The sequence below is a fragment of the Coregonus lavaretus genome (assembly GCF_964263955.1).
Source record: "Coregonus lavaretus genome assembly, chromosome: 23".
NCBI lineage: Eukaryota > Metazoa > Chordata > Actinopteri > Salmoniformes > Salmonidae > Coregonus > Coregonus lavaretus.
In genome coordinates this window covers 24822068-24848067 of record NC_140010.1, presented here as the reverse complement: position 1 = coordinate 24848067, position 26000 = coordinate 24822068, and the positions used below count along the sequence as shown (strand labels likewise).

The following is a 26000-nucleotide window of genomic DNA, read 5'->3' as shown; positions in this document are numbered from 1 at the left end:
TGTTATTACCACAGAATAGGTGGTAAAAAGCCAACTTTCATACTACAAATGATTCACTTTTGTTGTGCTGGTATTCTACATCTGTAGGTTACGGCTGCATGATTTCCACCCACCTGAACACAAACGTCTGCATGTTCTCCCCAGGATAGGCATTTCCCTGAGCAATGAGAGGCACAGCCACTCTGAGGCCAGCCCCCTCCAGTACCACATCTTCAGCCGAGAGGCGTGTGTCTCTCCTGTCCACCCGGAAGTTCAGGGTGAGGTTCTGGCCATAACTCAGCAGCTGATTGCCCAGGAACCTCTCTACAGTAACAAGATAAGAAAATACTTGTTAGGATCACTTCAATGAAGTCACCACAATTTAGATAAAACACCATCTCCCATAGGTCTTTGGGGCAATCAGTTTCCCCATAGGCTCATGCCAATGAAGTCTTCTTCACCACAGTTTAAAAATAAAAGTCCCTCTTTCTCAAGAACAGTATTTGAGTTAGTGTCAGTCACACAGTACCTGGAGCCACAAAGTACATGGGGAAGTAGTCCTCAGAGATGAGAGAGATCTCCTCTCCACCAGCGGACCACTGGACTGAAACACTGGAGCCGTCACGCTGCTGGCCTGTCCACTGCTCATCATCTAGGAACAGGTTTCATGTTTGTTACATTCAATTCTATCAAGGCATATCTTTACATCACAACTACCTCTGAATGTTCCTAATCTTAACAGTGATATTTGCGTACTTCCTGAATATTTCTAGAAACTTACTCCAGCTTTTATTTATTTTTTGACTAATAAAGTAAGTAAGCCTGGTCTGAGCCCATAATGAAAAGGTGAGTATGGGCTCACCTCTGTGGAAGGTGGAGGAGACGGTGTCGATGCTGTAGCCTTCTGCGCTGTCACACACAGAGGAGTGCTGGAAGCAGAAGCACGGAGTGCAACCCTGCGGGTTCTGGGGGTCCAGGTTGAAGTAGCCCAGCTTACACCTGAAATAAACCACATTAGCCATTTAACATCAACTTCCATTAAAAATTATATTAGCATGGGTAAGTCTATCGGCAAATATGAGATAAAGTCAGCATATACTGTAGTAAATTCATTTCATTACGTGAAAATCATTCGTTAACTGTATGAAACTGAGGTAAAATGGGGCTTTAGGCTTGGAAATGTGAAAGTATTGACATTCAGTTTGAGGCGTAGGCTATATTCTATAATGAGTCCCATATTGCCTTTCGAGTGAAATGCGCTGACACCTTAATCGAATGACAGCCGTTGGAGAATGACAATTTAGACAGACAAACACTGGTCTGTAATTTTAGCCACTTGTTGTGAGTGACCATGCAGCGTCTGACGAACTGGATGTGTCCAAAATGGCACCCTATTCCCCATATAGTGCACTACTTTTGACCAGGCCCCATTTAGGGAATAGGGTACCATTTGGGACGCATCCACAATTGGGGGATTATTCATACCATCTGTGGCCCAGCTGGGTCGCTGGGAGGAATGTTACACCCACCAGTGTCTGTGGAGCGGAAAGGTGCCGTTGTTGGGGGTGGGGGAGCGGGGGTTAGGTGGTGGCCATTCCACAAAGGCAGAGAGAAGAGTGTCTCAGGCAGGCAGCAGACAAGGCAGTGGTGACTGGCTGGGTGGCTGGACTTGGGAGAAGCCATAGAAGGCCTGGCTGCCAGTCTGTCTCAGTGGGGAGGAGTGAGCTATCTATGGGTTATTTTTTTCTCCTTCGCTGCTAGGGGAGCCATGCTGCCTGCCTAATTCAATTTTACACACATACAGAGCATTCTTTCACTGAGAGAGGGGCATTCTCCTGTGTGTCAGGGGCTGCTTTTAAACATCTGTGGTTTAACCTAAGAATGTCATAACAGAAGAGGAGCTGAAATGCTGCAATTAATCTTTAACAGTTTCCCTCCACAATAAACGATACCGTAAACTGTGTTACACTCGCTGAATGGAGCCAACTGATATTTCACTGCCAAAGTGACAGTCTTTTGTAACCCTGTTTAATTCTAAACCTATAAAAATTCAACAATTCCCAGACAAAGACATTCCTAACTGAAAAGCCACCTTGTTAGAGTGTATTTTTGGTATAAGGAAATCATGTGTGTGTACTGTGCCTCTCTTTGTGTGTGTTACTGTGTGTGGGTGTGAGTCTGTGTGTGTGTGTCTGTGTAATGAATCCCTGTGGCGGAGAGAGCGGGTGGGTCTGACCTGTCACAGTTGAAGCCCTCCACGTTGTCCTTGCACTGGCAACGGCCTGTCTGGACATCACACTCCTGTGTGCTTCCGGAAGGGTTACAGGAGCAGGGTCTGGACAGAAGAGGGGTGGGGGAGGGGAAGGGAGAAGAACAGCCATTCACATAAACAGCATGGGTCTGATAGCAACCATCTAAAGCAAGCCTGCTGCGAGCCTGTTTATCTAAATGGACCTGGCACACAACTCTGAAACGCGTCCCAAATGGTATGCTATTCCCTATATAGTGCACTACTTTGACCAGAGCCCTGGTCAAATGTAGTGCACTATATAGGGAGTAGGGTGCCATTTGGGATACACCCTAAGATAGCCCGCCTCCATATCACTCCCAAATAAACACATTAAGAGCAAACAATAAATAAATCAGAACAAACCATAATAAAACATTAAGATTGTTTGATCTGGAGCAATGCAAATATAAATATCACAAATAGCAAGAGTGAGTGGCTTGGTGGTGTATACCTGCAGCCTGCTTCGGTCAAGGTGTGGAAGCCAGGTTGACAGCGGTCACACTTGTCCCCCATCACACCTGGTTTACAGCTGCAGCGTCCTGTGTTGTCACACTGAGTAGCCAGAGAGCCTGGCAGTAGAGAGGAAGAAGATGCACAGATCAACATCAGTTCATCATTTCAACACACTGTTACACACATGCGGACAATCATTGTTTAACAGCCCTGGTGGTGTCCACGTCGCATGTGTTTTGTGGTGGTTTTCAAGGGTAGCATATGTGGTTATAGAGCAGAGGAATTATGAAACTTAACATACTGGTGTCAACAACAGCTTTAACCTATTAAGACTTGCGGTTTGTCTCTCAAACCAATAAAATGTTAACCCACAGCACTACAAAACACAGACTGCCTTCATCCTGTATATTGTTTTACCCAATAGAAAGCGGCATCGCATTAGCGGAAACCAAGACTGTTCTCAGGGCAGGCCTGGTTGTAGCTAGATATGTTCAAGTCATGTCTGGGACAATTTTGCATTTTAGCCAACCCTAGCATAATTCTCCTAATCTGCCACTTTCATTTTCCTAACCTGCCTTGCTAATTCTCCTAACCTACTGCATAAACTCTCCTAACCTGCTACGAAAAGTAACATCTGCCTGTCAAAACAGGCAGACTTGCCCTGAGAACAGTCTTGGTTTCCACTAATGCGATACAGCCAACAGAAACCGTAAGTATTTAATGATACATTAAGACTTGTGGTTCGTTGCTCAATCCAATATATGACAACATGGGCAGTAACTTCACAACAAAGCCTGGCTTCATACTGTACGTATCTTCCTACCCTAATAGAAACACTAAGTCTGCGACCCAAATGGCACCCTATTTCCTAAATAGTGCACTGTAGGGCTCTGGTCAAAAGTAGTGCACTATATAGGGAATAGGATACCATTTGGGACACAGACATCTTTTTACCCCAATAGAAACTGTAAATATGCAATGGTATAGTCCAGACACTCACCCACTGGGTTGCAGCTGCAGGGCAGGCAGCGGTTGCCAGATCTGTCTCTGTAGTGGTTGTCCAGGCAGCGCTCGCAGTTAGGCCCGTCTGTGTTGTCGACACAGTTGCGACAGTGTCCTCCGTGGCCGGTGGCGCGGTACAGCTCAGGGTCAAAGTAGCACTCTGCACTCTTGCCATTACAGTTGCACGCTGGGACCACCAGAAAAAGTAGATATTAGCTTATCTCATACAAATGTATAGGACAATGTGTGGGTGGGATCAATGTATGTGTACATGGGGAGGGAACAGTAGAACTACAGACTAATATGATTTTAAACCTCTGGATTTAAGAGTGGTAAAAGCTAAAAGCACATTTTCCATACCAGGCTTTGGTAAACTAGCCATTAGTTTATCCCATACAGTTTTAAGGACAATGCATGGATGGGTTCAATGTAGAGGTACTTACTGTATATGGGGAAGGAGGTGGTAGGACTACATAGTAATGTGATTGAACGCAAATATCATCCTGAATCTTCCCTGCAGTTAAGGGTGGGTCATTTCATTTGGTACATTTTCCATATCAGGGGTACTTTTCCCTAAGTGGTCTGCTGGCAAAATTTGGTCTTAGGAGACAGATTATGTGGCCTGGAGCAGAATGAGGCGGTGTGGGCGTGAGAAGTGTGGTGTGGACTGTTCTGAACAGGATTAGTCATGCATTTGCGGTATGATATGAATGTCTGCCTGGCCTGGCCTGCACAGAAACGGGAAGGATCTCTTGCTATGGGACTTATGCAGACACTCATCTCTTAGGTAGTGTCCCAAATGACATCCTATTCACTATGTAGTGCACTACTTTTGACCGGCCCATGACCAGGGCCCATAGGACTCTGGTCAAAAGTAGAGCACTACATAGGGAATAGGGTGCCATTTGGGACAGCATGGGACTGACTTACGCAGACACTCGTTAGGGTTATTGGCTGTAGCTCTCCTCCAGGGACGGTCGTTGTAGAACGGCTTGCACACATTGCAGTCATCACCCTCTGTGTTGTGCTTGCAGTTGCAAACCGGCTTGCTGAAGCCGTAGTTTTTCACACACTCACTCGCATGTCCGTTGCACTTGCACCTGGAACAGCGGAGAACAGTGGAGTCTGTTAGTCATCATGAGAGTTACAATGCACAATTCAAACATCTGGGCCGTATTCACAAAGTGTCTCAGAGTAGAAGGATCAAGTGCCCGCTGTCTATGTCATCTTATTCATTAAACTGATCCTAGATCAGCACTCCTACTCTGAGACGCTTTATGAACATGGGCCTTGACCAGTGGACCTTTGCACTGGTCTTAGAGGACCAGACCGTAAGCATAAAATGGAACTCCGTTTTTAATTAATGGATGTGATTACTTGGTTAAGCAGTCTAATAGTCCAACCATACTGTATATCAGTGGCACTTATTTTCAGTGCAATCATATCAGTCAATCGCCTTAGAGTGAAAGCTATTTTAAGTCGATAACTTGTCAGCACAGGATAGTAGCATGATTACAGTGTTTCCTCTTTATTCATTTAGCAGCGTTGCCCCGCCATTTTGGCTTAATTGCCAAAATCTCACACTATCCCTTTAAGATCAGAGTGCCAAGTTACAATGTATATTGCTAGCAATCAGAGTGAACAGTGGCACGAATGAGAGCACAGCCACCGCTTGCTCCTAATCTCCCTACAGGGGAAACACTGGATTATATTTACAGTCATCTACAAATAGGTGTTCATCAATCCACATTAGCATGACAGATAGCAGCAAACTTTGACGTCAACGTTGACTCCAATTTGCTATAGCAAGTCACTTTACGACATGTATAGAACGGTCTTCATTTTGATAAATCATACTGTATATTCTATCAAATCAAATGTTATTTATCACATGCCCCGAATACAACTGGTGTAGGTAGACTTTACAGTGAAATGCTTGCTTACGAACCTTTCCCAACAATAGTTTAAAAAAGAGGAATAAAATAAGATACAGAAGAAAGACGGTATATACAGGGAGTACCAGTATCAGATCAATGTGCAGGGGTACGAGGTACTTGAGATAGATATGTACATGACAGCAGGGTAAAGTAACTAGGCATCCAGATAGATAATAATAACAGTAAAATACAGCACAGCGTAGCAGCAGCAAATGATGTGTAAAAGTGTGTGTGCGTGTTTGTGTTGTGTGTGTGTGCGTATGTAGTGTTTGAATGTGTGAGGGATTTGTGTGGGAGTGACAGTGAAGTGTGTGTGAGTGTGTATATGGTGTGTATATAAAGTCTAGTGAGTGTGTGTAGGGTCAGTGCAAGATAGCGTCAGTGCAGATAGTTTGGGTACCATTAATTGACTATTTAGCAGTCTGAATATTTAGTGGTCTTATGGCTTGGAGGTAGAAGCGGTCTCGGAGCCAGTTGGTCCGAGAGCCGATGCTCTGGTACCGTTTGCCAGATGTTAACAGAGGGAACAGTCTATGACTTGGGTGGCTGGAGTCTTTGGCAATGTTTCGGGCCTTCCTCTGACACCGCCTGATATAGAGGTCCTGGATGGCAGGGAGCTCAGCCCCAGTGATGTACTGGGCTGTCCTCACCACCCTTTGTTGCGCTTTGTGGTCAAGGGCGGTGCAATTGCCATACCAAGCAGTGATGCAGCCTGTCAAGATACTCTCGATGGTGCAGCTGTATAACTTTGAGGATCTGAGGGCCCATGCCACACCTTTTCAGCCTCCTGAGGGGGAAGAGGCGCTACCGTGCCCTCTTCATGACTGTGCGGGTGTGTCTGGACCATGTTAAGTCCTTAGTGATGTATACGTCAAGGAACTTAAAGCTCTCAACACGCTCCACAACAGCCCCGACAATGTGGATGGGGGCGTGCTCTCCCCGCTTTCTCCTATAGTCCACGATTAGCTCCTTGATGTTGAGGGAGAGGTTGTTGTCCTAGCACCACACTGCTATGTCTCTGACCTCCTCCCTGTAGGCTGACTCATCGCTGTTGGTGATCAGGCCTAACACCGTTGTGTCATCAGCAAACTTGATGGTATTGGAGTTGTGCGCGGCCACGCAGTCGTGGGTGAAAAAGGAGTACAGGAGGGGACATAGAACACACCCCTGAGGAGCCCCCGTGTTGAGGGTCAGCGTGGCGGAGGTCTTGTTGCCTACCCTCACCACCTGGGGCCGACCCGTCAGGAAGTCCAGGATACAGTTGCAGAGGGAGGGGTTCAGTCTCAGGGTCACTAGCTTGGTGATGAGCTTGGAGGGGACTATGGTGTTTAACGCTGAGCTGTACATACTTCTCATACTAGTTTTTATTACCATTTTTTTCCTTTTATACTTTTTATTACTACTTGTTATTTTTGGACTATGTTTTTGGCATTTAATTCTTGATTTATATAGTTTTTGTACTGCATTGTTGCGGAGAGTTAGCAAGCAAGCTCTTCACTGTACCGTGTGCACGTGACCAATAAACATTTGATTTGATCTAACACACCACTATTTGTATCCTACATTATGTTTATTTGAGAGTCATTACTCTAAGTGTATGTTGTTGGGAATCACGAAAACACATTTATTTGAGTTATTGAGTATTTGATCCATCATCAAATACATAATTAATCAAATCAAAATTTTGGCACAGGGAGAGTTTTATTTGCCCTGGCGTTTACCCAAAGCAGAAAGGCTGTACCTTCTCCACCTGAGACACTTCAACAGGGCCAGCCCTTCCAAACAAGAGAAGACTTGCATGGCAGCAACCTTTGGATATTGTTTCAGGTGTTACTTGGCAGCGAAGTGTGGAAAAAGTGACAACAGGAAGCAAGACACTATAGCATTAGGGGCCTATTAAGAATAATAGGCTGTTTGTTCATCTAGAAAACCAAAGACAACCTCCCTCACGGTCTTTTCCATTTTGTAGTATGTGTAATATCAGTCAAATCCATTTCCCCCTCATAATATATAGCTGGTTGATGTGATGACATGGCTGACTGCTGGACAGTGAACTTGGTGCCCTGACAGGTGGAGAGTAGGCCCACTACACACGAGCTTGGCCCGGCTTGGTCCTTGGACTCATCTCTGCCGTCATATTGGGGCCCGCCCCATTCCGGTCTCCGTGCACTGTAATCCAGCACTCCCAGGCAGGAATGCTAAGAATGCGGCTGTGTAATGGAAATCTGCTCCACATTTCAAACAGATTAAGGTGAAAAGACACTGCACAGGCAAGAGGGCAGTTTAACACTTGTTTAATACGTGTCTGATCCCCTATTCTCTTCTGGCATTTCAGTTCAGAACTTGGGAGGGATTTTTTGGATTCTTGGTTGAGCTGCTGAGAATGAACCCACACAATGTAAAATGTGGCCAGATATGTGATATGAAGTTGATCTGAAGACAACAGACTATGCTACTTTAGATTATTGATTCAACAACACCCAGACAAAAACATCTTTGCTGTCAGCACTTGAGGTTTGATAATGATCATCGATTAGACATTTTTTCTTTAATCCAACAGAGTGATTCCTATTCTTGCAGTCATTCCAGGGCGTCATACCAAAAAAACTAGAGAGTGAATATGCACTAGAGAAAACATGCTGTGTGGCTAATAGACAGGGCCTCCTCCTTTAAAGGAATATAATACGATTTGTTGCTATTTTTCCTTTTTATGCTCTAATTCCTAGAAGAGACAACACCAAATTAAAAATGTTTGTATGATTAATTATTCATCAAAAATAATTGTGGTCCTCTGTAGCTCAATTGGTAGAGCATGGCGCTTGTAACGCCAGGGTAGTGGGTTCGATCCCCGGGACCACCCATACGTAAAAATGTATGCACACATGACTGTAAGTCGCTTTGGATAAAAGCGTCCACTAAATGGCATATTATATTATTATGTTTTTGTGCGTGTGTGCAAAATTGCTATTCAATGGTATTGGTAAAATAAAAAAATCTGAACAACGGAAAAGCCAGGCAGCGGATGCTGTTGGAAGATGGAGATAGAATACAGCTGAGGGAACAGCTCTCACCTTCCTCCCACTGCAAAGTCTGAGATAGCGTAGTAATAGGACTTTAGGACCTTGGGATCATTGAAAACTTCATCTCCGAATGTATTGAGCCTGTTCAGGGTCACTTTGATATCTGTGGCTGTCACCCATTCCTGAAAAACAAGACAAACGGACAGTGTTAAAACACAGCCAGGCATTGCCTGCTAAATATGTTTGGAGAGTTATTAATTTACAACTTTGTTTGACGGACGAGAAAAGGGAGAGAGGATTGGAGACTCCAAAGTTAACTGCACGATAGGTGTGTTTGACTTGAAAGGAATTCTTATCGTGTTGAATGTTTCCATTTGAAATGGGAGATTAAGCCCTATCCCTGGTCCTAGTGCAGCTGCTTAGAAGAAAAATAAATACAGCCAAACTAATCTAAACCAAACCTCAGACATTCTCATGGAATCAGACTGGTCCTGGGATCAGAACAACATATCCAAAGCCTTTTGTTTGCTTGTTTAGAATTACAGCAGAAGAGGACAAATCTGGATTGAGCACCGGAAGATCGCTCAAGTAGTATTACCAAGAAAGTTGGAAACCATAGCATAACATCTGTAAAATAAATACATAATAATCTGTCCTGTTCCACACATGCAGGTTTAGAATAAATAGATTATTTCTGAAGAGGAGTTGTAAATGCAGCCAAGTCAAGTGTGTATCTCCCTTGCACGGGCAAAATGATTTGCCAACAAACATTCTGCAGAATTAGTTGGAGCCTAACTACTACCAGTAGACTAATTAAAAACATATTTCAGGCTAGAGTTTCTGCTGACAACAGCTCCAATGTTTTGCCACTTATAGCCTAACTCTCCTAGAACAGTCTGACACATCCATAGGGCAGCCATGAGTCTGTCTCAGGCACGGGGCCAATGGCTCTCCTGGTCGACTCCTTTATTGACTTCTCTGGCACTATCACTCAATCCGCTTATACATTTCCAACTGTATCCAGGCAGACATTTAAAGCTGGATGTAAATATTCGGTTTTTTCAGTTAATTATCTTACTGAGACACTTGTAGGCTATATTTTCTGTATACAGAGTGAGTCTGTGTGAAAAGGTTTTGGTTGATTTTGTTGTTGTACGAAAATGGTTGCTATCCCATAATAAATAATATTTAACAGTTATTCAAATATTACCTAGAGACTCCACTTAACAAATACAACTATCCTGGAACATAGCCCTGTGAAGCCTCAGAAAGGTATCCCTTCCAAAAGAGTCCAGGGCTTTGGTATAAATAACCATATGCCACATGAGAAAGTCAAATATGGAAGTATATAGCGCCAGAGCTAAATGTGTTCATTTGTTAGAGGTAGAGTATTACATATGAAAGCCAGGTTATTCCACACCGGTGGAAAATTGCAAGAGCAGCCAATAGCAGATAATACATCAGAAATTACCAGGCATCTGCTGACTACTTTTCATTAGCAAAAAGGCAGTTAGCCTACATAAAGATAAACCCTTTAGAAGTAGCCTACAGATACAACTTTCTTACATGAACATAGTAAGTAAGACGCTTATAAGAAATCCCGCTACGCCCTCCGATGAGCCATCAAACAGGCAAAGCGTTAATACAGGACTAAGATCGAATCCTCTGACGCTTGTCGGATGTGGCAGGTCTTGCAAACTATCACGGATTACAAACGGAAACCCAGCCGCGAGCTGCCCAGTGACGTGAGCCTACCAGAGGAGCTAAATACTTTCCATGCTCGTTTCGAGGCAAGCAACACTGAACCATGCATGAGAGCACCAGCTGTTCCAGACGACTGTGTGATTTGGCTCTCCATAGCCGATGTGAGTAAGACCTTTAAACAGGTTAACATTCACAAGCCCGCGGGGCCAGACAGTTTACCAGGACAAGTACTCAGACCATGCGCTGACCAGCTGGCAAGTGCATTCACTTACATTTTTAACCTCTACCTGACCCAGTCTTTAATACTATGGTGGTCAAGCAGACCACCTTAGTCCCTGTGCCCACGAACGCCAAGGTAACCTGTCTAAATGACTATCGCCCTGTAACACTCACAACTGTAGCCATAAAATGCTTTGAAAGGCTGGTGATGGCTCACATCAACACCATCATCCCAGACACCCTGGACTAATTTGCCCACAGCCCCAACAGATCCACTGATGACGCAAGGCGCTACAGAGGGTGGTGCGGACGGACCAGTACATCACTGGGGCCGAGCGCCCTGCCATCCAGGACCTCTATACCAGGCGGTGTCAGAGGAAAGCCCAGAAAAATGTCAATGACCCCAGCCACCCAAGCCATAGACTGTTCACTCTGCTACCGCACAGCAAACGGTACCAGAGTGCAAAGTCTGGGACCAAAAGGTTCCTGAACAGCTACTACCCCCAAGCCATAAGACTGCTGAACTGTTAATCAAATGGCTACCCGGATTATTTGCATGGACCCTTTTTTGCACTGACTCTCTTGCACTGACAATGCACATTCACTTCATTCTACCCACACATACTTACACTGACACTCCAACACACACACGCCGCTGCTACTCTGTTTATCTATCCATCCTGATTGCCTAGTCACTTTTACCCCTACCTACATGTTACCTCAACTACCTCTTACCCCTGCACATTGACTCAGTACTGGTACTCCTTGTATATAGCCTCATTATTGATATATATTTTGTTACTATTTTTCTATTTGCTAATTCTCTTACTTTTAACTCAGCATTGTTGGGAAAGGGCTCGTAAGTAAGCATTTCATAGTAAAGCCTAAAACTGTTGTATTCGGAGCATGCGACAAATACAATTTTATTTGATTAAATGTTATTGGAGTCATTTGGGTTTAAAGTCTGATATAGGCTATTAGTCTCCCAGGGCTTCGTCTGGAAACACACACAAATTCTCACTTGCTGAAAGCAATGCGCAACAAACATTTCCAGCTGTGCCTCTGAAGAGCCAAATTCAATCTGTACTGTAGTGGGAAATCTGGGGGCGTCACCTAGCAACATGTTGCAACACTTGGCACTGGTCAGGCTCTCACACTTTCCCACCTGGACTAGTGTGCTACTCCCTTCCACTGGGAACGCCTGCCAACAGCACATATGTCCATGCCAAAATATCTCAAGTCTACGGGCCAACTTATCGTTACTATGTCCACATCATTGATTGCCTCAACGCTACTGATATAAGATGTACTACTAACGCTGTACCTCAGACAGCCCTGGAAAAATAAAACAAAATAATAACAGCCACCCAGGGACACACAAGTCTGGGATATCACATATCTGGAGCTGGAACAAAAGCATCACACGAAGTTCCTATTTCAAGGTCTCTAGAACACTATAAAACAGAACTGAGCTGGAACATACAGTATTAGAGACGATCACACAAAGTTATTTTATCAAGGTCTCTAAAACAGCTGAGTTTTTTTCTTTACCTGAAGAACTGGGCTGTTGTCAAAGTTGTAAGCACTGGGCCGGCCCTCAAGGGTGGAGAAGGCCACGTTTCCTCCGGTCAAGGGTGAGATGTCACTGAACTCGTCTGTGCACAGGGCCTGCTGTTCGTCCTCTCCGGTGCGGATGAAGCCCCTGTTGAACTTCTGGTAGGTCTTCTCACAGGAGCCACTGTAGTACTGGTAGGGTGTCCATGGTCCATCCTCACTTGTGCGCTTGTAGATGGCGAAGCTCTCTGGGCGGCTGGTGTGGAACTTGAGTCGCACGTAAGTGATGTCAAAAGCCTTGCCTGAAGAAGAACCGAAAAGAAACATGAGATCTTTGATACCAAAAGCTAAAATAGTCACTAAAAGACAGTTTACAACAAGCCTTTTCCAGATGCATTGTTGTTTTAAGCCAAGACAAAGGAAGATTTCCGAAGGTCTCCAGCGTCCTCCAGTAATACTAGAGGGCCTTTTCAAAACATATTTGGCATGTCTGAGCAGGCTAGGAGTTGTAAGGGGATGAACACCAGACTATATCTGCTAAGAGCTAGGGGAAATGTTATGGGGAGATGTTTATTTTGTGTAAAGAAATGATATGATCTTTCAACGCGGTAACAGGGGGTACAGTTTGCGTTAGCAAAGAAATGGCTCTCTAAACAGATCTGCAAAGACAAAAAAAATCTAAACAGGAACCATTGTGGCATGCACAAATATAGGTGAAGACATGTATCTTACAGATAATATAGATTTCTCAATCTGTTAATTTCCTTCAGAGTAAGTGTTTATGCATGTTATTGCAGTCACCATGACAATGAACTTGCTGACTTTTGCGGGACCTCTTAACCCAGCAAGCTTTGTGGGTCAAGGTAAATCTGAAAGCAATACATATTTTACTACAGGGTGTGAGCTGGTTTTGTCATGAATGCATACGTTACATTGAGATTAAAGTGAATTGTCAAGTATGCTATGTTGTGGAGTACCTGCTTTGGCCCTGTGTGAGTCTCCTATTCAAACATGACTTGAACAAATATTACCTCAACTGGCCCGTGAGTCACTAAACTAGGTGTGGATTTCAACAGGTCTGCTTCAACACACAGAGAAATTTTTTCAAATGAAATAAAAGCAGTAAGTAATACAGTTATGTAGTTTAATTGAGCTTATACCCATTAGCTCATGTTCAATCTCTCTTTATAAATCTATTCAAGTAGGAAAAAAGTTCAGCTTTACGCTGAGAAAGTTGCTAATTAAAACATGGGGAAAAAATTGAATCAAAGTGCAACGAGACACAGGCCATAGACATGAATAATTTCAAGCTCAACCAATTTGGCCGGCCGAGCATTTGTCTGACCATTTACAACCAATTTGCCTACTTTTTCCACTAGTCACTACCATTACAATGCACAGACATGACACCAAAATAACTGAATGCGAAATTCTGTGAACAAGCAAATCTTAAGAGGGTTCGAGCAGCGGGGAATCACACTGGGAACAGACTCGGTCATTGACATCTCATTTCTAAAACCACCCCGCATCCTCGCAAACAAGACAAACAGCATCTGTTGGCGCAGCAATGAAGTGGCAAGCATATGGGCAAACAACAAAAGGGCCCCTCTTCAACTCAACATGGAGGAGCCCACTCAGTGGAGACAAAGGAAGCCTCAACACTGAATACAGGTGGTCAGGCAGTCACTATACTAGTAGTCTAGTGCAGAGGCTAGTCCTGAAGATAATGAGGAAAGGGCCATGAAAATTATGGTTTAGCTTTGAACAAGGACATGGTGACTCTTTGGCAGCTGGGGTTTTAAAAGTCTTTAGTGTCCAAGGTTTGTTCTTCGTACATTCTCAACCAAAAGGAGTTTTACAGTATGCTATGGCTGTCACTGGAAGCCTACTTTTAGGTATCAAGCCCTAGAAGCATTCTTTCACTGATCAGCTAAAACTGTACAAAGTACAGTATACACATAGACCACAGGGCCAGTTACGCCCTTTGAATCTGTCTTTTCAGTGATGTAATAACCATCAATAATGAGCAGGAATAGCTGACAATTCAGTCGGAACTAAAATTGTAGTTAAATATTGCACGTCTTTAATGCAATTAAAGTTACGATTGAGCTGATGCACTTTAATGGCCAATAATACTCAACGTAAAAGTTGATTAAACACCATTTGCAGTTGTTAGAATTCCATTTATGTTTCAACTAATCCGAAGGAGACTTACACAGGAGAGTAGCTTTATTTGAGATTCATGAATGGCAGTGTTGCATGGATTTACCAAGTTTTCTGGCCCAGAGTTGTCTAGCATAAAACCAAGAGGAATTCCATCTTTCCTTACAGAACAAATGGTGTATTGATAAGCAAAATAATAGTACAGTTGAGAGCCAAACAAAGGGCAGGCTGTGGGGACCCCTTATGTTCTTCTACAAGAAGGAAGGATAAAAATAAGTATTAAAAAGACGCAAGATAAAGACCAAGGTACATACAAGTCGGTTAACTGTGGGGTCGTTTTCCACATTAGCAACAATGGGGGTTGGCTAGGGTGGGGAAGTTGTCAGATTCACAAATCTACAACTCTCCTTCCACATCAGACACCATGACGAGCTTCGGGAGAGCTATACTATACACAGGAATTAGTCTTAAAGAAATCTCCAGAACTGTTATACTATAGCCTAATACTCAATTAACTGGTATTGGTTAACCCCGACTTAAACCCTACCATTGTTAGACACTAACCCAATTAAACACTTTTCAGGGCCCCAACCTTAGTAAGGTTTTAAATGAAAAGCCACTCTTGTGAGTTACAGCAGAGAACTAAGGGAGGGGACTTCAACCATGTGCGCACCTGCCCAATCCTCAAACATGTTCTAGTTGAGTGAGGCTGTGACATGGTGGTATGGTGGTGGTGATTGGGGGAGGGGAGGTTGAGAGGGAACTGGCTGGAATGTGCTTCCGCTCGGCAGAGTGACGCCAGTGAAGGGGAGGGCTGACGAGAACCAGAGAAAGACTGGAGAGGGAGAACACAGACAAGAGAGTTTGGGGAAACGGTCTGTGTTGGTAGGCAAATATTTATTGTTGAAATGTGAAAGAAAGCTCATGACTGTTCCTAAATGTGGATCGTCTTTGATCAGCAATTACCTTCAAAAGTTCTGCAGAAGACGACGACGTGCATGTTCAACAAATTAAGCATTGATTGAATCTGAGAATTCCTGCCTGGCTTTAAATCAAATCCAATTTTATTTCTCACATGCGCCGAATACAACAGGTGTAGACCTTAGTGAAATGCTTACATACAAGCCCTTAACCAACAATGCAGTTTTAAGAAAGAATACCCCCCCAAAAAAAATCACAAAAGAATACTTTGCTTTAATTTAGGTAATATGTACATGTAGGTAGAGTTATTAAAGTGACTATGCATAGATAATAAACAGACAGTAGCAGCAGCGTAAAAGAGGGGGGAGGGGGCAATGCAAATAGAAAATAGTCTGGGTAGACATTTGATTAGATGTTCAGGAGTCTTATGGATTGGGGGTAGAAGCCTTTTGGACCTAGACTTGACAAACCGGTACCGCTTTCCGTGCAGTAGCAGAGAGAACAGTCTATGACTAGGGTGGCTGGAGTCTTTGACAATTTTTAGGGCCTTCCTCTGACACCGCCTGGTATAGAGGTCCTGGATGGCAGGAAGCTTGGCCCCAGTGATATACTGGGCCGTACGCACTACCCTCTGTAGTGCCTTGCGGTCGGAGGCCGAGCAGTTGCCATACCAGGCAGTGATGCAACCAGTCAGGATGCTCTCGATGGTGCAGCTGTAGAACCCATGCCAAATATTTTCAGTGCCCTTAGGGGGAATAGGTTTTGTCGTACCTTCTTCACGATTGTCTTGGTGTGCTTGGACCATGGTTGTTTGTTGGTAATGTGGACACCAAGGAACTTGAAGCTCTCAACCTGCTCCACTACAGCCCCATCGATGAGAATGGGGGCGTGCTCAGTCCTCTTCTCCTTTGTCTTGATCACGTTGAGGGAGAGGTTGTTCTCCTGGCACCACACGGCCAGGTCTCTGACCTCCTCCCTATAGGCTGTCTCATCGTTGTCGGTGATCAGTCCTACCACTGTTGTGTCATCGGCAAACTTAATGATGGTGTTGGAGTCGTGCCTGGCCATGCAGTCATGAGTGAACAGGGAGTCCAGGAGGGGACTAAGCACGCACCCCTGAGGGGCCCCCATGTTGAGGATCAGCGTGGCGGATGTGTTGTTACCTACCCTTACCACCTGGGGGCGGCCCGTCAGGAAGTCCAGGATCCAGTTGCAGAGGGAGGTGTTTAGTCCCAGGGTCCTTAGCTTAGTGATGAGCTTTGAGGGCACTATGGTGTTGAACGCTGAGCTGTAGTCAATGAATAGCATTCTCACATAGGTGTTCCTTTTGTCCAGGTGTGAAAGGGCAGTGTGGAGCGCAATAGAGATTGCATCATCTGTGGATCTGTTGAGGCTGTATGCATATTGGAGTGGGTCTAGGGTTTCTGGGATAATGGTGTTGATATGAACCATGACCAGCCTTTCAAAGCACTTCATGGCTGAAACATGTTGGTATTACAGACAGACAGAAAATGTCAGTGAAGACACTTGCCAGTTGGTCAGCGCATGCACAGAGTACACGTCCTGGTAATCCGTCTGGCCCTGCGGCCTTGTGAATGTTGACCTGTTCAAAGGTCTTACTCACATCGGCTATGGAGAGCGTGATCACACAGTCGTCCGGAACAGCTGATGCTCTCATGCATGTTTCAGTGTTACCTGCCTCGAAGCGAGCATAGAAGTAATTTAGCTCGTCTGGTAGGCTCGTGTCACTGGGCAGCTCGCGGCTGTGCTTCCCTTTGTAGTCTGTAAGAGTTTGCAAGCTTAGTGGCTTACAATTGTTGAACGGCCAAGGACTTTTTAACACATACTTTGAAGGTTAAATGTCATATTCAGCGAATCATGTAATTATAAGTAAATTCCTCTCATAAAAATGCAGCTTAGATTCCAACGATTAAAAATGCATGAAATCCACATTTACATTCCCAAACATTCTGAAAAGCCACACTGTGGTTTCCTAAGGTCTCTAACATGTCATTAGAACACGATATGAGTGTCACCACAGCAAGCTTGGACTTGCATTTCTAGTTAAATTTGATAGGCCTACATGTTGAACACAAAAAACAACCCAATGAAAAGATCCAGGACCTTTATGTAGATAACTACCAAGGGGGATATTCCAGGGGGTGTCTTTGAAAAGGTAGTATTCATGTCATAGCATGAAGTCACTGTCAAAAGTTTAAATATCTTTGCCGAGCTCATGGCCTGTTAATCACATTGACAATTTCTATGCTCATAAACTGTGAGCACAGGAAGATTGCTTTTCCCGAAGAATATCTCATAAATCTATTTCCCCACAGAAGTCTCATAAATCTATTTTAGCACAGAAGAGATCCATTACTGTCAAGAGAGGAAGACTCCCACACTCTGTCATTAATTTATAATCTAGCCTACGTGAGTGCCCAATCAGCCAACAGAAAGAACTTTCTGTCCTTGACGTTCTGTGGCTGTTGGAAGACTCATTGACATTTTCAATGCCAGGTGGTTTCTGCCATATTTCAATGTCTGACAACAGTTTAAAACTGAACATTTTAAATTTGTCAACCCAGAGGTTTGTCCTTAACCATAGCAATTTATTATACAGAATGAATAATATAAAGTATGTGGTTAAAGGTTAGTTATTTCAAAAGTAGCCATGGTATGGTGGCTTCCCACCCCTTGAGACGAGGCACGTTATTTTGACGTCAAATTCCTTTTAATGTATTGTAGACATCCTTGGGTTAAACAAAGGTGGTATCTTTTGCTGTTGGCTATTCGATGAAGGGTCTTTCAACACATCTCTCAGTTGTCTCAGAGGAGAGGTGGTGAAACTGATGATTAGTGATTGGGATAAGGTTTAACTGATATCCCACAAAGGCATCAAACAAAGCTGATGGCTTCAGGCTGAGTGTTTTAGCAACCAGAGCGAGGCTGTACGAGAAAATGGTGCCTAAAGTCTGTGTCTTCCTGGGAGAAAAGGCTCAGTCCCACCAAATCTCTTAATCAAGCTACGCATACGTCGTTAACTCTCCAACTCCTCCTGGGGAGCAAAACTGGGGTGGTGATTGTCACCCTTTTGTCTGGCTGAGAACTCTGATTATTCAAGCCCTCAGCTTATGAAAAGGCCTAATTATTCCATAAAATCATTAGAAAAACCTCCATTAATTCAGCCAAATTGGTAGAAATAGCCGAGATATAAAATCTTGTCTGAATAGGTTTCGCTCCATGTACATTCTTGAGGGGAAAACAGCAAAATAAGACATTTAAAAGACTGATAAATTTTCAAGTGATCTCTGGGTTGATATCATCTCGAGGTGTCATTTAGAAACTTTTCCCTCTACATGCTACTAATGGTGTGCTCCTATTTGCACCTTTTAGAGGATTTGCTGGGATGATCTGCCTGTGTGATTTGGGCTTTCCTTCCATCCCCTTACACCCAGTAGAGCACAGCCTGGGGGTGAGTAGCAGGGGATATCTAGGTGGTGGGTGATTACGGGTTGTTGTGGGGTGTGGGTTAATGTCCAGGGGAAGGCCTCGAGCCACAGCATGGTCCAATTAAATTTCCTCCCATGACCTCATCGCATTCTTTACATAGGAGATGAACAATGACCGCTTTGACTTTTAACATGTGGGCATGACCCTCCCCCCTGTACACAATTTTCTCCATCTGCTCAGGAGATATGTAGAACATCTGTTTCACTCAACACTCCCACGGGCTGAACCAATACACAGACAGACATTGGGATAGGATACAGCAACAACCATAAACTCAAACTCACTGCGATCAATTCACTTCAGGGCTTAATCCAATAGACCTCACTAATATGATCACAGTAGGATCTTGTAACCTATAGGGCTAATTCGTTAATATCAAATATCACTCGCTTGTGTGTTTACACACATTGTAGCCTACTCCTCACTGTCAAGTGTATACCCAACCCCCCCTGTCAATGTAAAAGCATGAGCTGCAGGGGAGATGACTGTGTGCTTCTGCATTCAACAGCAGAAAATAAAAGGCCAAACCGCATTAGGGACATTTTCCTTTTCTCTAACAGGTGTCATGTTGGGTCAGAGTCTGATAAGTAAAATCTCCCAAGATAAAAAGCTGAACAAATTGAAAGTTTTATTTGGAAAGGGTGGGGGAGGGAAACGTTACAATTGAGGAATCTGAGGAATGTGCCCGAGTTAATCATCTGAAGGACAGTTAGCACGTTACTAACTGCCTTGATGAGAACTGTCAGACAGGTGAAAAGATCCGTCATCCAGCTGATCTCTAAAATAAACTGTTTCCGGCAGGTCCAGTGATTCACAGGGAGCCCCCTCCCTGTCAGAAAGAGGTGCTTTCCCAGCATTCTAAGAAACATCACAATGATGCCAAAAGGCTGACAGCTCTTTATTTCCACCAAACAGTGGAATCGTTGCCACTGGTGATGCAACTGTTGAACCTTAGGTGGTCAATTAAAATGTTCTGGACAGTTGGAATCAAAGGGACAACAGGCTTAGCCATTTTGAAAATGACTCTGTGACAAACATGAAAAGGTTGCTATGCTCACATTTTTCAAACATTGTCCGTTGCAGAGGAAACCAGGTAGGCCTAAACTAAGCCTGGGCTCTGAGTAACTTGGGCTCAAAGCCAATACCACCCCTTAGTCCTACCCTCTGTTTTGCGCGATCCCGTGAGCCGCATGGAGTGGGAGCACTGAGGTATAAAAGAACTGGAGACTGCGTCCAAGATGGAGACAGTTGTTTTTAACGTAACCTACTCACGTTCGCATACGTCGATTCATTGACCGTCTGCAGAGCTTTTGGAAAGTATTTTCCACATTTTGTTACGTTACAACCTTATTCTAAAAAGGATTAAATAAAACATTTTCCTCATCAATCTACACACAATATCCCCAAATGACAAAGCGAAAACAGGTTTATTCTACAATGTAGACAATAGTAAAGATGATGAAAAACCCTTTTAGGTGTCCAAACTTTTGACTGGTACTGTATGTAAACGTAATATTTCAGTTTTGTATTTTTTTATACATTTACTAACATTTCTAAAAACCTGTTTTTGCTTTGTCATTATGGAGTATTGTTAATACATTTTTGAACAAGGCTGTAACGTAACAAAATGTAGAAAAATTCAAGGGGTCTGAATACTTTCCAAATGCACTGTATATCCGGGTTGCATCTGGTTTACACGGCCCAACTTCACATGGGCACTAGAACTCAGTGCTCACAGGGAGCAGTGACAATTTCATCACATCATCCAAAAACATGGCAGACATTGGATGAATATAACATTTTTACTTCAGCTGTCAATGATGGGAAAAATATATATATAAAAATCGGCCTCAGCGACAATTATTTTAATAATTCAATGGATGTTTTGTGCACACAGGTGATGACTAAAATTGTCTTATTTGGAATTTTCTAAACGGACTTCTCTATGTGGCCTTCCATGGAAATTATATTTTTGGAATGGGCATCAGTTAACCTGCAGTACCGAAGCAAGACTGTAGTAGCAGTCGAAACCCTGCTTCTAGACCGGAACCCTGGCCCCTTCAGTGGGAGTGGTGTCCCGATTAAACTTTGAGGGAGGCGCAGTGCCTTTTCAGCACATTAATTGGCCCTCCAAACAAGCACGTCTGGGACCTGTTGGATCGGAGGGTGAGGGCTAGGGCCATTCCCCCCAGAAATGTCCGGGAACTTGCAGGTGCCTTGGTGGAAGAGTGGGGTAACATCTCACAGCAAGAACTGGCAAATCTGGTGCAGTCCATGAGGAGGAGATGCACTGCAATACGTAATGCAGCTAGTGGCCACACCAGATACTGACTGTTACTTTTGATTTTGACCCACCCTTTGTTCAGGGACACATTATTCCATTTCTGTTAGTCACATGTCTGTGGAACTTGTTCAGTTTATGTCTCAGTTGTTGAATCTTGTTATGTTCATACAAATATTTACACATGTTAAGTTTGCTGAAAATAAACGCAGTTGACAGTGAGAGGACGTTTCTTTTTTTTCTGAGATCATAACCAAGTTTCAATGTGTTCCATTCTCACAAGTTGGGCAACATGTTTTGCATTTCTAGTTAAATTTGATAGGCCTACCTGTTAAACACACACAAAAAACAATATAGCCTAATTGTAGAATAAATCAATCAAATGGCAAACTTGAAGGACAAATGTAGGCATATTTGTACTTATAAGCAATTCTTCACATGATAGTGGAATGCTGTTCCTTTCAATTCAATCTCCTCCCCTGCTTTAGCAGTAAACACAGCAGCCTGCAGGCACAGATTGGTGGTGAGGAGATTAAAATCGAAGCACATCCTCGCAAGACGGAGGTAGTCTAGTCGTAGTGGACCATTGTTGAGAATACTGAACAACAGTGTAGTATCCTGGGGGGTGGGCTGAGGGGAGGTTCTCTGAGGCTGCGTCCCAAATGGCACCCTATTTCCGTACAGTTGAAGTCGGATGTTTACATACACCTTAGCCAACTACATTTAAACTCAGTTTTTCACAATTCCTGACATTTAATCCTAGTAAGAATTCCCTGTCTTAGGTCAGTTAGGATCACCACTTTATTTTAAGAATGTGAAATGTCAGAATAATAGTAGAGAGAATGATTTATTTCAGCCTTTATTTCTTTCATCACATTCCCAGTGGGTCAGAAGTTTACATACACTCAATTAGTATTTGGTAGCATTGCCTTCAAATTGTTTAACTTGGGTCAAACCCACAATAAGTTGGGTGAATTTTGGCCCATTCCTCCTGACAGAGCTGGTGTAACTGAGTCAGGTTTGTAGGCCTCCTTGCTCGCACACGCTTTTTCAGTTCTGCCCACACATTTTCTATAGGATTGTGGTCAGGGCTTTGTGATGGCCACTCCAATACCTTGACTTTGTTGTCCTTAAGCCATTTTGCCACAACTTTGGAAGTATGCTTGTGGTCATTGTCCATTTGTAAGAACCATTTGCGACCAAGATTTATCTTCCTGACTGATGTCTTGAGATGTTGCTTCAATATATCCACAATTTTCCTTCCTCATGATGCCATCTATTTTGTGAAGTACACCAGTCCCTCCAGCGGCAAAGCACCCCCACAGCATGATGCTGGCACCCCCGTGATTCACGGTTGGGATGGTGTTCTTCGGCTTGCAAGCAACCCCCTTTTTCCTCCAAACATAACGATGGTCATTATGGCTATTTTTGTTTCATCAGACCAGAGGACATTTCTCCAAAAAGTACGATCTTTGTCCCCATGTGCAGTTGCAAACAGCAGTCTGGCTTTTTATATCGCGGTTTTGGAGCAGTGGCTTCTTCCTTGCTGAGCGGCCTGTCAGGTTGTCTATATAGGACTTGTTTTACTGTGGATATAGATACTTTTGTACCTGTTTCCTCCAGCATCTTCACAAGGTCCTTTGCTGTTGTTCTGGGATTGATTTGCACTTTTCGCACCAAAGTATGTTCATCTCTAGGCGCCTCCTTCCTGAGCGGTATGACGGCTGTGTGGTCCCATGGTGTTTATACTTGCGTACTATTGTTTGTACAGATGAACGTGGTACCTTCAGGAGTTTGGAAATTGCTCCCAATGATGAACCAGACTTGTGGAGGTCTACAAAAAAATTTCTGAGGTCTTGGCTGATTTCCCCATGATGTCAAGCAAAGAGGCACTGCGTTTGAAGATAGGCCTTGAAATACATCCACAGGTACACCTCCAATTGACACAAATGATGTCAATTAGCCTATTAGACATCATTTTCTGGAATTTTCCAAGCTGTTTAAAGGCACAGTCAACTTAGTGTATGTAAACTTCTGACCCACTGGAATTGTGATACAGTGAATTATAAGTGAGTCTGTAAACAACTGTTGGAAAAATTACTTGTGTCATGCACAAAGTAGATGTCCTAACAGACTTGCCAAAACTATAGTTTGTTAACAAGAAATGTGTGGAGTGGTTGAAAAACAAGTTTTAATGACTCCAACCTAAGTGTATGTAAACTTCCGACTTCAACTGTATATAGTGCACTACTTTTGACCAGGGACCAGAGCCCTATGGGCCCTGGTCAGAAGTAGTGCACTATATCAGGAATAGGGTGCCATTTGGGACACAGCCAGTGTCCACCATGGGGTCCCCAATTAAGGAGGGCAGAGGACGACAAGCAGGAAGGGACCAAGGGAGGGTGGGAGGTAATGATTGCTTTTAATTGTTAGAAATACTGCCCCATCATTCATTCAGGACTTGGGCGGGATCTCATCTCCTTAGTTACCAGTGTGAAAAGAAAATGACTAGCTGTGTTGGCAAGGCTGTGATTATCCCACTAGCTACTGTCCCTTGACTACTGAATCATTTTTGGTAGGCTACATCATGGGAAGATTGAGGTAAGCAAGCAGTCTCTTGTTTAACATAAGGCTACAGGGATTTATAAAACATGTCTATCTGCCTTGAGCAAACTCGATTAAAACCAGAAAGAAAGTGCTGTAGGCTATTCTGTTATGTATTACCAAAAAAACACAAACAAAGTTACACAAAAACAGATGTTTGGTTTCAAAATATTAACAGTACAGCAAACTAAAACACTGCCATTTTGTTTTGTCCTCGATGTAGGTCTAGATCCATGGGGTCACAAAACAGAGACTCTGTTTGGCTAAGCTTTAATTGCTCAGGCCACCTAAGATGAAGCCACCCAGCCAAAAGGTGTTACAACACATGGATGACAGGAACAAACAAAAATGGCCCCCTTTGCCCACCACGCCTAAATTAAATCGAGACAAAAGATCTCAATAGGACACAGCAGGGACAATTTGCTCACAGTGTTGCTCCACCGCCCTCCCAGGCTTTTCTCTGAATACTGTAGTTGGGACAAGTCCTCAAACAATTTCTGTGGCTTTATGAAAAACTACCATGGAATAGGCAATTTGCAGAACAACAAATGTATCTAGCCTCAGAACAACACATGTATTGCACGGGTAGGCCTAACTAACGTCTTTGGGAAAATGAAGGTTAAAATAAAAATGTTTTGCTTGAGAGAGTATGAGTAATGTCTCTAATATTATAGCACTGCATTGTACAGGCCACCTAAAGTGGTCTGATGAATGGTAATTAACTGTCTGTAAATCTCATTCAGCTCTTTTAAAAAGGCCCAGTGCAATCCAAAACTTGATTTTCCTGTGTTTTATATTTCCACACTATGAGGTTTGAATTAGGCTTGGGCGGTATACCGTAAATACCGTCTATACTGGGGTATTTTGAAATATCGGCAATATGATTTTCAATACCATCCCAATGTATTTTATTTTGTATTTTTATTCACAAAAATACAATTAATCAAGTCACAAGGTAAGTTTGTTTACAAAGAACCCATGGAACAAACGGAAGATTTGTGACCTGACGATCCACTGTTGAGCAGCACAAGAGAGGTTATCAAGATACACTAGAAATTCACCAAAAAAAAATTGCCCGCTAAATATCTTAACTATAAGTTAACTATTTAAGATGTGCCAAATACATTTTCTCCAGCTCAGGGCTCCAGCTATGCATTTGGTTTGCTAACTATAGGTGACTACCTTGCAAGATCAAGCCTCTTGGTTACAGCAGAGACAATCAATGGACAGAGATGGAAATATCCGTTAGAAAGAGGGGTGATTTAAAAATGCAACAACTATCACGGGTTGCTAATATGATTAGGATAATGCCTTTGCCTGCTAGAAATTTAAAGAAAGTTGAAAGAAAACCAATAGAACAGGAGAACACATATGAGTAAGTCTTTATAAAAAATGATTGCCTCCACGTTTCTATGGTGGGATTTTGGCTATAGACTACTTTGAAGCAAGGTAAGACATGCCTCATAATATGAAGTAAAATGTCCAGGTTTCAAACAATTAAGGACCAGGAAAAATATAACGATGATAATGAAAGGTCTAACCGTCGTCTTCTGGTAGATGGAAAGGCTTTCCCAAAAACCTTCTCTATTAAACTAGCTTATGTCAAAGTAAGTCAAAAGATAATAAAACAAACTACTTTTAACCATGGGTCTTTAGTTTTTACTCTATTAAACAGAGTTTTCCCGGACGCATGTTTTAACATGCATGTCAGACATGTAACAGCTGCATAAACAGTTACTGAAGTCATGCCAAACCTAATGTCCGGCCCTCCTCCTCAAATAGCATACTACGCACAGGAGGGGGACAGTGAGACTCCTATCACTGCCTCTGAGTGGGAGTCGTAGCAGGAAATAATCCCTGCTTTATGCAGGACATCCCCCTCTACTTTCAATTTCCAGGCCTGTCGTTATCAATAAAACATTTACACACAGACTACAACCACCTAGCCTAATATTAACCGTACAAAAATACAGATTCAATCATTAGCTGTATGGGGCTGTATGGGTTTTGTAGGTCTATACTACTCAAAAGGAAGAATCTTGATAAAACATCATGAAAGTTCCCATCCTTTGATGGAATGGCCTGTTCTCAGAAAGAAAAAGAAAACTGCCACACACATAGGTAAGTGCTGGCATCAAGCCACCACCACAATCTCACTGAAGCATCATTTTGCAAGAGTGTTTCGTATAGGGATGGGCATTTGAAATGTTTTGACTGTTCAGGAGTACTGGAATGGAAAAAAATATATATTTTTAGAAACAAGGCCTGCATTGTAAAAAAGAATATGCATGCATTTATCTATAGGCATACGCGCACCAATGCCTAATTTATCATAAACATTACAGATAACAAGTCCTAACTGC

General features: G+C 43.2%; 1 protein-coding gene across 1 annotated transcript in view; it reads right to left on the bottom strand.

Annotated features, from left to right (window-relative positions):
* The window catches only part of LOC311150465 (laminin subunit gamma-1-like), an 81137-nt gene that overhangs the window by 37677 nt on the left and 17460 nt on the right, over window positions 1-26000 (bottom strand). Inside the window, exons 2-10 of the mRNA XM_084187965.1 lie at window positions 12156-12460; window positions 8733-8863; window positions 4655-4824; window positions 3723-3911; window positions 2721-2838; window positions 2216-2314; window positions 842-978; window positions 509-631; window positions 114-303 (exon numbers count right to left, since the gene is read on the bottom strand). Of these exons, the coding sequence (XP_084044091.1) occupies window positions 114-303; window positions 509-631; window positions 842-978; window positions 2216-2314; window positions 2721-2838; window positions 3723-3911; window positions 4655-4824; window positions 8733-8863; window positions 12156-12460 (1462 nt within the window). The remainder of the gene's footprint in view (window positions 1-113; window positions 304-508; window positions 632-841; window positions 979-2215; window positions 2315-2720; window positions 2839-3722; window positions 3912-4654; window positions 4825-8732; window positions 8864-12155; window positions 12461-26000) is intronic.